The sequence below is a fragment of the Berghia stephanieae genome, chromosome 2 (assembly GCF_034508935.2).
Source record: "Berghia stephanieae isolate SIO BIC M18660-M18661 chromosome 2, UCSD_Bste_1.3, whole genome shotgun sequence".
NCBI lineage: Eukaryota > Metazoa > Mollusca > Gastropoda > Nudibranchia > Aeolidiidae > Berghia > Berghia stephanieae.
Genome location: NC_088361.1, coordinates 127,056,343 through 127,070,857, shown reverse-complemented (window position 1 = coordinate 127,070,857; position 14,515 = coordinate 127,056,343). Strand labels below are relative to the sequence as shown.

At 35.4% G+C, this 14,515-nt stretch overlaps 1 protein-coding gene across 6 annotated transcripts in view; it reads right to left on the bottom strand.

Annotated features, from left to right (window-relative positions):
- Nucleotides 1–4,261, bottom strand: part of LOC144966552 (uncharacterized) — a 15,378-nt gene extending 11,117 nt beyond the window's left edge. The window contains exons 1-2 of one of the 6 annotated variants that reach the window (XM_078903209.1): nt 4,108–4,261; nt 100–419 (exon numbers count right to left, since the gene is read on the bottom strand). In XM_078903209.1, coding sequence (XP_078759335.1) covers nt 100–264 — 165 coding nt within the window. In that variant the 5' untranslated portion in view covers nt 265–419; nt 4,108–4,261. Of the gene's footprint in view, nt 1–99; nt 420–3,888; nt 3,988–4,047 lie in introns of those variants that run through there. The other 5 variants (XM_078903213.1, XM_078903212.1, XM_078903211.1 and 2 more) reach the window with 5 other exon arrangements.
- Nucleotides 4,262–14,515: the final 10,254 nt, after the last annotated feature.

Sequence of the window (14,515 nt, the reverse complement as noted above, 5' to 3'; positions counted from 1 at the left end):
GGTTGTTATTACGTTATTGTCGCTATTGTAATTGTGGCAGAAACAAAGGTAATATTATGGATAATCAAAAATAAACAAATAATTTTACCCAAATCTTACCAAAATTAATGTTCCTCCTGAGAGTTGTACCATAGGCGGTAGACATTTCTCCATGGTCCCCCATCGGATCAGTGTGTAAACAACACATGTCCCCGATACAATGCCACTACTGATATGGAGCAAGGATAAAAATCCACGTGTGATCAAACGACCCATTCCATCCATTGTGTTCGTATCAAAATATATTCACAACTTATAGTCCAGGAACTAGTTTAGATACTAGAAATATTCGTTCATTTTTTAAAATAATATCACAAAGATTTCAATCTCCGGTACAGTTCACACGCGTTTTTCAGTGTTCATTGTATATAATGTAGATACTTTTTTTTTTATCATACCATGATATCAAAAGGAAAAAGATTATGAACATAATGATTAGCGAATTATAAATAAAGTAAGGTAATCGAATATTCAACTTCAGACTTTGATTTTTAATATTCAAAATTCAACGACGTCTTCAAGGTGTAAGATGTAAGAAATGTTGACAAGTTGAGGGTCATCGTAGCCATTTTAATAGATAGGAAAAGTCGTGACGTCACACCTTCTATTTTTCCAGTTCCAAAATCCTTGGAAGTGTGTATGTAACCAGTCCTTTGGAGGACTAATAATGAATAGTTACATAAGTTGGCATAACTTTTTTAGTAGCTGGGTGTGTATAGGCAGATTCTAAGGATTACGGGACGTAAAAAATCAAGGATATATTATCTTTATAGGCGACCAGCATATATCAAGAATATAAAATAAAATAAGAAGCCGTCATTCTGAAACCAAAATATCGTTTACACAAGATATGTATTCAGTCCTCCGGAAGAGTGGTTTTACACTTCCACTGAGATTGGAACCAGTATTTTGACATCACATGTTTGTTCCCATATTGTGACGCGTCGTTTCAAAACGGTATTATATTGGGTGGTGAACCAGATTCCATAAAGTGAGATTAAAGTTAAAATGATCAGAATTTTGAAGTTGTAGGTATTGCCTATAAGCTTCAACAGTCGTGACGTCACTTCCCTCGTAATGACGTATAGTAACTTAGTAACTGGTTTTAAACTATCGGAACAAAGGCGGACACCCTTATGAAATACTTCTCCGACGATCATAAAAGTATATCCAGAGGAGAAAAACATTATAAAGTCTGATCGTGTTTCGATTTTTATACAGTCTGATCACATGACATGACTCGTGAAAAAGTCCTAGTCAGCATGAAGAATAAAATGTACCAATTTTCTTTGTTTAGAATCAAGCTGCTCGTTGCTGGGCGACGTGACATCAGACTATTGACTCCTATTAACGAATTAACTGCCGGACTCTGGAATAACACGTATTAAAAATTTGGCCAGAACTCTTGACTTTCAAATATCAATCAATTTAAATGACCCTCATCTTGGCAAAAAATTTATCAAACCCGGGACTTCGCGAATGACACTATTAGGTCATTTCAGCGCCTGTAAAAAAAGAAAATGATAGAGGAGGAAAGTTGTAGATATGAAGTTAAAAGCAACAAAAAAAAAAAAGGTAAGTAACGGGGAATCTTTCAAATTGGGGACAGGGGATTCTGTCAGGCAGAAGTGTCTCAATGCAATGCTCAACCAGATACCCTGCAGTCTCTAGACCGTTATCGCAACGAGAGCAAATGGGCGACGCCTCTATACCCCACTAATTCAAGCTTCAATGATACACCATCTGTAAGAGAGTAAGCTTATGCAAGAAGTTTACGCAAGAATTTTGATAAAAACATGGCAATAAAACATGACATATATTAGAAAGAACCATAGTGGTAGCTTCAGGAGATTGCATCTATTCTCGGTTGTTGTCCACAAAACACTGTCGTTGCAACTCAGGGGGTACGTATAAAACTCAGGGGATACGTATAAAACTCAGGGGATACGTATACAACTCAGGGGATACGTATACAACTCAGAGGATACGTATACAACTCAGGGGGTACGTAGAAAACAGGGGATACGTATACAACTCAGGGGATACGTATAAAACTCAGGGGATACGTATACAACTCAGGGGATACGTATACAACTCAGGGGGTACGTAGAAAACTCAGGGGATACGTATACAACTCAGGGGATACGTATACAACTCAGGGGATACGTATAAAACTCAGGGGATACGTATACAACTCAGGGGATACGTATACAACTCAGGGGATACGTATACAACTCAGGGGATACGTATACAACTCAGGGGATACGTATACAACTCAGGGGATACGTATACAACTCAGGGGATACGTATACAACTCAGGGGATACGTATACAACTCAGGGGATAACCGCAACAGATTGATGCTATTTTTGGTTGTTATGCATAAAATGGGGTCATTTATCAAATGACTTTAATGTCATAAGAGGCGGGGTTTGATAGTAATATTCTTGCTGTTTTTAATATACAAGTTGTGTCTGATCCGCTCTTGCTTTAAGAGGCAGGTTTTGAATATTAATGTGGGAGGTCAAAATCAGTAGGAGAAGTGGTTTGAAAGAATGGTAGGATAGTTTACAATAGGGGATAAAACAGACTGTTTCTATTCTATTCTACCTTTTGATTCTATTCTACTTCATTATGAGCTGGGCAGTTTAACTTTTTTTGTGCTCCCCATCATTGATTGCATTTTACGGACTTAGAAACATTCCTATATATTGAAAATGACTTTATATTTGGATTGATTTTATGAATTTGGAATTTATGAAACTGATTGAACTATGACCATGCTATTTGATTTGGATTTGGGATTGATCACAACAAATAAACAGTAAGAAATGAAACTTGGAATCTGGACTTTTTTTTTTGAATGCCTTGATGTTGTGGATTCAATTATCATCATTGGCCCTTGAACTCTTTAGTCATTATTAACATCTACAACACAATGCAAAGAAATATCATTACCGTCTATCAAAAAGCCACTATACAAGTTATTACATATGTGTGCAACTACGCCACACATCATTGTATGAAATCGATACAAACGAAATAATATTAATCCATTTATCTTTATAAAAGCAAGTAAATTTCTCAATCCAATGGCTTGCTTGAAAACAGGAATTAAAAACAAATCTAGCGTTCACTATACTCATTATGCATGTCAGCAATATTCGCGTGTAAATAAAAAAAGACATTGTAAAGGGACCGTATAGTAAACACACCAGTTTCATGATATTAAAGTATGTTGAGAGAATTCAATTATTGTGAACTAGAGCATTGTGCGAAATGAAATAATGAATATACGCCATGTCAATATTACACACATTATTCATTGGATCTTAGGGCTTTGTCAAAATGCACATTGATCGTAAAACACTTTGTCAACATAGGTATTCAACATAATCATTATTCACTTTATAGAAGAATCATAAATAGGCGTAAGTTCATTCATAGTTATAGCGCACCTACACACCCTTACTCCAGAGAGCCGTGTAAATTATGTCACCACATTGCAGCTATTCGCCTGCTCAACAAGTACAATAGAAAGAACGAGATAGACGTCACTCAGCTCTACGTTATTGTTTTTGGCCAGTCATTTTTAAGAGTAGTTTTATCAAAATGCATTCATCAGACTATAAACGTTTAAGGTTACACATAGTTTTGTGCGTTGGTACGTTAGATCCGGCTGGCGGATGTGGTGAGTTTTTATTACAAAACACAAAGCGTCAATAGCGATATCCCGTATTCGGTTATCATATCGTAATTTAATAATAATAATAATAATAATAATAATAATAATAATAATAATAATAATAATAATAATAATAATAATAATAACGCTGTGTTTGCAACATACCGGAAGAAACAATATATAGGAAATGATTCAAAATACAATGCTCAGTCGATCGTAACCCAACGTGACAAACAACCGATTCATCACACAAATTATGACCTCTCGAAACCGTAAGAAGTGCCTAAATTTGTATTCTCTAATCTCCAATTTCACAGTACTTACTAAAGTTTTATAAAAAAACATATTTCATAGATGAAATAATTACTAATTAAACACACATACAGAGTGAAATCCAGCACTGAACTTCATAACATGCACAGTATGAAAGAAATCACCGAGTTCTATTAATGTAGACCACAGCTACACGCACCAGTAATTTTAACTGGCGTACAGAATGAAGGAATGAATGAATGGATTTTGCCAGCTCTATCAGTCTGACATGAATATATATATATATATATATATATAAAATATATATATATATATATAATATATATAAATAAAGGAAGAGAATGCCAACAAAACAGATAACAGGTAACACGTAGAGAATTATCAGATACTCTGATCATAAGAGGATTTTGTTGACTAAGATTTTTTCAGATAACAAAATACTCCAAACGGGCTCCAATACACGATTAGATAATAAATGATTGGAAATATTTTCTACCTTGCCCTTTTATCTCATTTGCACATTTAACATGTAATACACCTAACGTGATTTAACACGCAAACACACATATACACAAAGGCACATAAACATACACAAACACACACACACACACACACACACACTCTCTCTCTCTCTCTCTCTCTCTCTCTCTCTCTCTCTCTCTCTTGCACACGAGCCTTATTTCTCAGAACAAGCAAGGTTTCAATTTGATTGCATGCCAGTTGCGTATAGATAGTTCGCAGATGACGTCACTCAGGTCTTTGTTATTGTTTTTTGCCATCCGCGTTTATGAGTAATGCTCACTGAACTGTATTAACCCGACTATAAACGTTCATGGATACACACAGTTTTGTGTGTTGGTCCGTTATACTTCCGGATGGCAATGTTATGAGCTTCTAAGCCAAGCGCATACTATCTATTATTCACTATTATTGTGATACGAGCAGAGAGCCTACTTTTATAATAGGCTCTTAACTAGTGATAGTGTGTTAATCATTTTAGGCTATATAGATAGTTCGAAGATGACGTCACTCAGGCCTTTGTTATTGTTTTTGCCATCCGCGTTTGTGAGTTGTTCTCACTAAACTGTATTAACAAGACTATAAAAGTTCATGGTTACAAAGAGTTTGTGTGTTGGTGCGTTATACTTCCGGATGGCAATGTTGTGAACTCATTGGCCAAGCGCATTCTATCTATAGGGCCAAGCAGTGTTGCCAAGTTGGCGGATTTTCCAAAAGGAAAAGTATAGCAATCAAGTCTAATTATTTCTTCTCTCCCCCCTCCCCCTTTTAAAGTGACATTTAGGAGCACCTATTGCAGATTGACCGAAGGTGAAAACAATATCCGACAGTTTAACTCCCGCTAAGAAAAAATCGAAACTCATATCTTCATGCCTTTAAAAATGGAAACAGTTGTAAATAGGTGAGTTGGATTTAGTAACATAATTTTTATTCTGAGACAATACACTATTGTTGATTATAAGTGTTTTAAATCAAATGGCGGATTTTTTGGCGAATTTTGGGCAACTGTTGCAGATGAAGTTGGATAATGTTGGCGGATTCTGGCGGATCTGGCATAAAGTTGGCGGGCTTTTTGCAAAGACACCTGGCATTACTGGGCTGAGTCACAACTGTCTCAAGTCGTTCCACTCTATCACAAGGGCATAACTGACGTACAACTATGACACTCGCTTACGGATCGGAAGGTTATGGGGTTGATGCTGAGTCCTTGGAAAAGGCTCTTTGCTAACATTCTCTCACCGTACTCAAGTGTAAAATGAGTACCTGGCTTGTAACGTGTCGGAAAAAAAATGTTATATCGCCTAACAGGCGTCATATATGTTTCGTGTTGCTGTTGGTCAGGAATCCTTTGTTAAACCACTTTGAGCACGTTCAGTGGATATTGAGTTATGTAAAAGCTCAAGTTGTTCTATGAAAAACACACGAAATTTACACTTTTGCCCACAAAACATGCCTTTCAAATATTGACCAATTAAAATTAACCCCATTTTTGGCAAAAACTCTCAAACCTTGAGTTTGGCTACCAAGCTGAGTATGATTTTAATCCATCAATATTTGAATGGCGAATTGTCTGGTCGAAATCTTAAATAAGTGGGATTTTGTTTCATATTGCGACAGATAAGATGGTGGTACGGGAGAGACACTAGAAACAAAATGAAAGTCAAGATGCTCCTCAATTGATGTAAAAGCTTAATCACATCCAAAAGATTGTGGCTCAACCCCGTCTCATGTTCAGTATTTTTAGGTCTTTTTGTCCACTTGTACACCTGCATTTCTGCTTCAGGTTCATTAAAAACATTAAATATTTCGTGAAAATTGAATTATTGATACTTACGTAGTGTATAAATCAATGCTGCTATATATGGTCTAGTGGTAAAAGACAAGCATGTGGTCTATCGCAAAGTGCTTTCGTCAGATCTAACAGATCCAGCTACCCAATCACTGCTGGATCAAAAGGGAGGTCAGAAAAATATCTCGACTTCAGCCCGGATCGACCTCGGTCCCTTTGCGTGTGAAACAAGTGCTCTACCAACTGAGTTATTGGGACCCTAGTCATACACACACACACACACACACACATATATATATATATATATATATATATATATATATATATATATGTTTATAACTCAAAACCAATTGACACTTACAACACTCCCAACTTATCATTTTAAGTGTTATCTCCTTCCAAGAATTACCGAAATTGTCCTATATTTGTTTCAGTTTTAATTTCTACGCCCCTAAAAATCATCTGTATTTGTTATCAACAGCGGACTGGTTTTTTTTTTTTTTTTTTGGTAAATAAAATAGAACTAAAGACTTTAGTCATCCATTTAATCAGTTAAATGTGGTACTTTGGAAAAACACGTATTTAAAAAATTGGCCAGAATATTTGTCCTTCAAACATTGATCGATTTAAATAACCCTCATCTTGGCAAAAACTCTCACTCTAATATGAGGTTTCATTTAAATCGATCGATATTTGAAGGATGAGTTTTCTGGCCAGATTTTAAACACGTGTCTTTCCTGAGTATGGCAGTTCGCTGGTTACTATAGATAGGACAACGTTGACGTCACTCAGGTCTTTGTCGTTGTTTTTTGTTGCTGTTGTTTCCATCTACGTTTATGAGTAGTTCTCACTAAACTGTATTAACTAGAATATAGAGAGTATGCGCTTGGCAAAGAAGCTCACAACATTGTCATCCGGAAGTATAACGGACCAACACACAAAACTGTGTGTAACCATGAACATTTATAGTCTGGATAATACAGTTAATTGAGAATTATTCATAAACGCGGATGGCAAAAAACAATAACAAAGACCTGAGTGACGTCAACTTCGAACTACCTGTAAAGGTTCAAGGATACACATAGTTTGTGTGTTGATCCGTAATACTTCCGGGTGGCCATGTTATGAGCTTCTTAGCCAAGCGCATATTATCTATAAACTGCCAAAGTTACACACAGATTTGTGTATTGGTACGTTATATCCAACTAGCGGAATCAAGCCCGAATAAATAAATAATATCAGGAAATAAAATGGAAGCTTCAATGTAGACAAAACAAAGACAACATTGTTTTTGATTATTAACCTTAGCAACGCCATTCTAACGTCTCTCATAGCAGTTCTTTCATTCATTGTGTTTAGTTGATAAAGGGAAATCCAGAAACATCCACATGATCTGTCTTTGTCGATGAACTTGAAGCCTTCATTCTATTTCCTATTTTTCTTTATCACTTGATTGGGGGGGGGGGGTAGAGAGAAAGAGAGTGAGAGAGAGAGAGAGTGTGTGTGTGTGTGAGAGAGAGAGAGAGAGAGAGAGAGACAGAGAGAGACAGAGACAGAGACAGAGAGAGAGAGAGAGAGAGAGAGGAAATTTAGTAGGACTGGTGTAAAGGGAATTGTTGCCATTGAGTGGATAACACGGATTCAGGCAAATACCAAAGGAAAAGCCCTTTGTGCCAAGTACCATGAAATGGATAAAAAGCTATTCTTGGCACATAGTACTTTTATTCAATTTGGCCAGATTATGTTTACTTCAATCACATATTGATGAATTAGGGTGTTTATCTATTTGCGAAGACGGATTAAATCTGAAATCTTCAAAGAAGCCAATACTACATTCGAAAATAAAGTCTTGGATTTAAGACTTTTGACAAGATATGTTTCATTTTATTCAATGTATATCTGAAGTAAACTTTTTTTCGGCAAGAGAAAGTGATTTTTCAGAACCTATCAGCAGACAAATCGTGTTCCTTAAAGTGAAGGGCTGGGTGGAAAACACATTTATTGGTTCCTCATCGAAAGCAAGTGTCACAAATAGTAGTCCTTCAGAGTCATCAGGCCCATAGAGGCGGAGTTTGTCCCGGTTTCTTTAGCGTGTAACAAAACATAGCAATCGCTTGCTACCCTTTGGAAGGACACTAGTCTATCGCAAAGTACTTTCCATCAGATCTAACTAACAACCAACTGCCCATCCATCTATCACTGCTGGATGGACGGGGGCGCGGGGAATTGGTGTCAGAAAAATATCTCGACTTCAGCCGTGATCGATCTTGGTTTCATTATGTGTGAAGCAAGTGCTCTACCAACTGAGTTCATGCGACCCCCTGAGACACAATTAGACTGCAACTAAAACATTGATAATGATTATTGAGCCTAAGATTACTAAAATAATAAAGGGGGGGGGGTGAGTGGCCGAGTAGCTAAGGCTTTACATTGTGATCCGGAAGGTCCATGGTTCGAGCCCTGCTTCAGGCACTTTCGTTTTTTTTTGGGTTTTTTTCCGTGGGAAAGATTATCACCATCCGATTTTCTCACTTTGGACATTATGGGTGAATCCTGTTGACGTCAGACATCTTGTTTGATGGATTATCTATATTCCTTCGTGAAATGACTTGCCGTAGCGGAAGCGCGTAATTTATTATTATTCATTTAATATCACTACAACATGAGTAATTCACAAGAATGTTGTAGATAACTTACAGTTCTACGTGACTCTTTCTTTCTTTAACATGACGAAGAATATCGTCCATTAGGAGAGCATAATTTTCAAATCAAGATAACACCAATGATGTATTTCTATTGTTTCCACCACCGCTATTTCTTACATAATAATACCTTTCTCCCAGCGGTGAGGTTTTATTTTACTCTAATATGAAATGCAAACTCTTACATACAGATTTTGGACCAATTTTCGGTTCTTTACCTAAAAAAATGTGTTTTTAATTCCCTGCTCTGCTCTTTAATTGTGTACAAGGATACTATAAATAATTAAAAGAATGAAATAATATTAGGAAGTAAAAACAAGAGAACAGGGAAATCCCACAGATGTCCACTTTTCGAAACCTCATTGACTACCCTCCTTGAGCGATGTCTGGGGTCCAATCCTTCCCTCCAAAATAAAACAGCGAAAGAAGTACAACCATTAACCAGTTTAACCGTCTTACTCTGGAAAGCCATGTATTTAAAATTTGGCCAGAAAACTCGTCCTTCAAATGATCGATTTAACTGATCCTCATCTTCGCAAAGTCCTAGATTTGACAGTTTTGACAAGATGAGGGTCAATTAAATCGATCGATATTTGAAGAACGAGTTTTCTGGCCAAATTTGTAAATACCTATTTTTTCAGTGGACGGCAGTTAAGCGGTTAAAGAATTATGGTCGTAATGTTATTTTATAGAATAAAAGCTTAAAGCCCTGACATCACTCATAGCGGGCAATCACAAACATTTTTAAAAATTGGACGTCTGTGGCTTTTCGCCAGTACTGGTCAAATAAATAAACAGAAATAAAATGAAATAATTATATCGCAATACTAAGTCTACGATGGGAGCTGTCACATAATGTATTTTGATTTATTGTGTTATTTTTCCTTCACAGAAAATGGGAATGGAATTGAATATCAACAGCGAGAAGTCCTCTTAGGTATAAGTTAAATATAAATTGAGGAAAAGTTTTAAAAACAAAAAAAAAACCCCAAAAAAACATACATAAACGTTTCGTAGTGGGAAATCGTTAAATATCAATACTGAACAAAATATAGCAGCATATAAAATTTTACAAACTGAGAAACATTTCGTCCTCAATCCTTGTGCAGCCAACAACAAAACCTTTGAATATCAACCAGTTAAAGAAAATTATAAGTTGGAAGTGGACATGACAGCATTTATGGGAATGCAGATTGAAAATTCGGGAGAGTCTTTTTGCCTGTAATATTATTTGATCCAATGACTGGATCATTATTTTGTGCTCAAAAAACATCTAATCTCAAAATGTTCCAATGCCCCCCCCCCTCCCATTATATAAGTATATATATATATATATATATATATATATATATATATATATATATATATGTGTGTGTGTGTGTGTGTTTGTGTGTGTTTGTGTTTGTGTGTGTATATACATTGCAGTAAAATGGTGTTTAATATGCCATCCTACCAATTATGCATTTTGAGACGTTTCACAAATTATTAAACAAAGTGTTTGCAATGACCTTTCGGAATTCTATTTCACACAATTTTATTTGGTCTTGAGTGATTTGCAACTTTCATAATACATCGTTTGTTTGTTTGTTTGTGGGTTTTTTTTTTTGACCCGCAACTTAATGCAACTAACCCAACATGAACTTTTGCAGGTCTGATCAACGGACACAATTATGGGGTCATATCTGCAGAGAAATATCGTAAATAATTGGAATATATTATATATATATATATATATATATATATTATATATATATATATATATATAAAACAAGAAATGTGGGGTGGTTTCTTTTTGTGCTATACAGTATCAAGCGAGATTATTTAAATTATTTGTGTGTTCACAATAACAGATACAATTTTCAGGCAGCATTTGTTGACTGATTTGAATTGCAAAGATTAATATATAAAACATATTTAGAGTAATGAATAAAAACAGCTATTAATAGGCGGTAATTCTACCACAGTCTTAGTGCTATACAGTATTAACAATACGCCATATAGTTTATTGTCATAATTAAAGATACATGTAAAATAAACGACAAAATATAAAATTCTTTTGGCTCATATGCGAAATGTTTTAATGACAAGTCTAATTGAAATTGCCTTCATGTTATATCTTGATTTTATTATCAGTCTCTGACACAATGCAGAAAATGATATATAAAAAGTCTTTCTCAAGGACATAGCTAAAGTGCCTTGATAAGGATTCAAACTGTGTGGCCATGCTATCTTGTGGTATGCCACTCGCTTTTGGACCGGAATGTCCTGAATTTGAGCCCCGCTCTGAGCAGCCCATAGTTGAGTCCTTGGAAAAAAGCTCTTTACTAGCATTCTCTCACCCTACTCATATATAAAATGAGTACCTGGTCGTTGTCAACGTTGTCTCTGTCGAAAATATAATGTACTTTCGCGCAATAGTCATCATTGTCTCGTCCTATGATGTTAAGTGTTGCTGTTGGCTAGGGACCCCCTTGTAAATTGCAATGAGGCGTTGAAAAGATATTGCGCGATTAATCCTCGGGTCTTTAACCTCATATAAAGACAAAAAAGACAATTTTATTGGAAAAAGAGGCATGTCACTTATGATTTAGAAGAGGACAAAGCACTCGGACATGTTCGCATACTGGTGTGTACTCATTTGAAAACCAAACCAAATTAGTTCTATATTTTTTACTTCGTTATTCATGATGTTGATGCATATCTGTTAAAATCACTGTTATGTTATGTTCTAGCCCAACAGTTTTTAAAATTTCAAAATCGTAACCTATGACGCCACAAAACAAGAGCAGCAAGCTGGTAGTTTATAACGAGCTTTTTAAAAAAAAAACTTTATAATCGTAATAAGACAATAAGGCTTAACTCCCTTTGTTCGCTCATAAAAAGAAACAGGACACATATAAATTGATGATAGATATTTTAAAGCCCAGCCCCTGTTTGTGTTTGTGTGTGTATATACATTGCAATAAAATGGTGTTTAATATGCCATCCTACCAATAATGCATTTTGAGACGTTTCACAAATTATTAAACAAAGTGTTTGCAAGGACCTTTCGGAATTCTATTTCACACAATTTTATTTGGTCTTGAGTGATTTGCAACTTTCATAATACATCGTTTGTTTGTTTGTTTGTTTGTGGGTTTTTTTTTGACCCGCAACTTAATGCAACTAACCCAACATGAACGTTTGCAGGTCTGATCAACGGACACAATTATGGGGTCGTTTTAACATTGGACATTTATTTTGCGTTGGTTTGAGAGTATTTCTATTACAACAAGGAGACCAAAACAATTTGGTTTATCAGACCTGCAAATAATTGAACGTCGAACTTAGGCTTTGTGTGTCAGTATCTAATAAAAATTAGTTGTCATTTACGACTTCGGAGTTTTGCTTTCTTCGGCAGAGTGAGGTTTGTAAAGTATTAGCCACGAATGGCGATGACATCATACAGGAAGGATATGCTATTTCATTAGTATACTATTTTGGAGAACAGCAGCTGGAAGCATGAGAACGTGGGGGCTGGCTGAGACTAGCTTGTGTACTGTGGTTGCCCAGAGCAGACGGCGGAGCACATCCTTAGAGAATACCAGGATGGGCTCGCACTGACTATGGCCTTAGAGTCTTCTCCACAGATGCCGTGGAGTGGATTCGGTGTTGGAGCGACAAGCTATGATGATGACTATAGTGTGACTAGAGTGGTGACTTAACCAATGACAAAAGGTATATTTGACCATTCTTCAATCATTATTTCTCTAGTCAGATGGAACACTGTATCTTAATAAATGTGCACTTTTCTGTTCAGCATATTGTAGTTTATCAATTAGACAAATGCCTTTGATAGGAAAAATATAAAGTTGTAATAAATAATCCTGTTGCCGATTTGTTCACTTGTAAAGATGTCACGAAATTTTGTTTATAAAAATATCTGAGCGAAACTCCAATTAACAATCATTATTTCAACATTTATCTAGTTATTTGATTGATTCAATTGTTCATTCATTTGTTTGCTCATCAAATGATTTATTAAATTGTCTCTTTCATTCATAATTATTGAAATGATTTATAATGCCGAACCGTCGGCTCGAGGTACCTGCTTATGGGGGTGAGTGAACGGGTATCACAAGTAATAACATTTAAATAAAAATATTTCTTAGAAATAAAACATTGATTCATGTTGTAGAAATGTCAATTTTTTTAATACTGAAAGGAAGAAACTTATGGATAATGAATTATACACTCCTGTTTTTTTCAATCTAATGCATATCTGCAGAGACATATCGTAAATAATTGGAATATATATATATATATATATATATATATATATATATATATATATAAAACAAGAAATGTGGGGTGGTTTCTTTTTGTTCTATACAGTGTCAAGCGAGATTATTTAAATTATTTGTGTGTTCCCAATAACAGATACAATTTTCAGGCAGCATTTGTTGACTAATTTGAATTGCAAAGATTAATATATAAAACATATTTAGAGTAATGAATAAAAACAGCTATTAATATGGCTGGCGGTAATTCTACCACAGTCTTAGTGCTATACAGTATTAACAATACGCCATATAGTTTTTTTAAAATCATAATTAAAGATACATGTGAAATAAACGACAAAATATAAAATTCTTTTGGCTCATATGCGAAATGTTTTAATGACAAGTCTACTTGAAATTGCCTTCATGTTATATCTTGATTTTATTATCAGTCTCTGACACAATGCAGAAAATGATATATAAAAAGTCTTTCTCAAGGACTTATAGCTAAAGTGCCTTGATAAGGATTCAAACTGTGTGGCCATGCTATCTTGTGGTATGCCACTCGCTTTCGGACCGGAATGTCCTGAATTTGAGCCCCGCTCTGAGCAGCCCATAGTTGAGTCCTTGGAAAAAAGCTCTTTACTAGCATTCTCTCACCCTACTCATGTATAAAATGAGTACCTGGTCGTTATCAACGTTGTCTCTGTCGAAAATATAATGTACTTTCGTGCAATAGTCATCATTGTCTCGTCCTATAATGTTAAGTGTTGCTGTTGGCTAGGGACCCCCTTGTAAATTGCAATGAGACGTTGAAAAGATATTGCGCTATTAATCCTCGGGTCTTTAACCTCATATAAAGACAAAAAAGACATTTTTATTCGAAAAAGAGGCATGTCACTTATGATTTAGGAGAGGACAAAGCACTCGGACATGTTAGCATACTGGTATTTTGCTGAGTGCTAAAAATCTGAAATGTCCATACTCGAACAGTACGTGTACTCATTTAAAAACCAAACCAAATTAGTTCTATATTTTTGACTTCGTTATTCATGATGTTGATGCATATCTGTTAAAATCACTGTTATGTTATGTTCTAGCCCAACAGATTTTAAAATTTCAAAATCGTAACCAATGACGCCACAAAACAAGAGCAGCAAGCTGCTACTTTATAACGAGCTTCTTTTTTTTAACTATATAATCGTTATAAGACAATAAGGCTTAAGTCCCTTTGTTCGCTCATAAAAAGA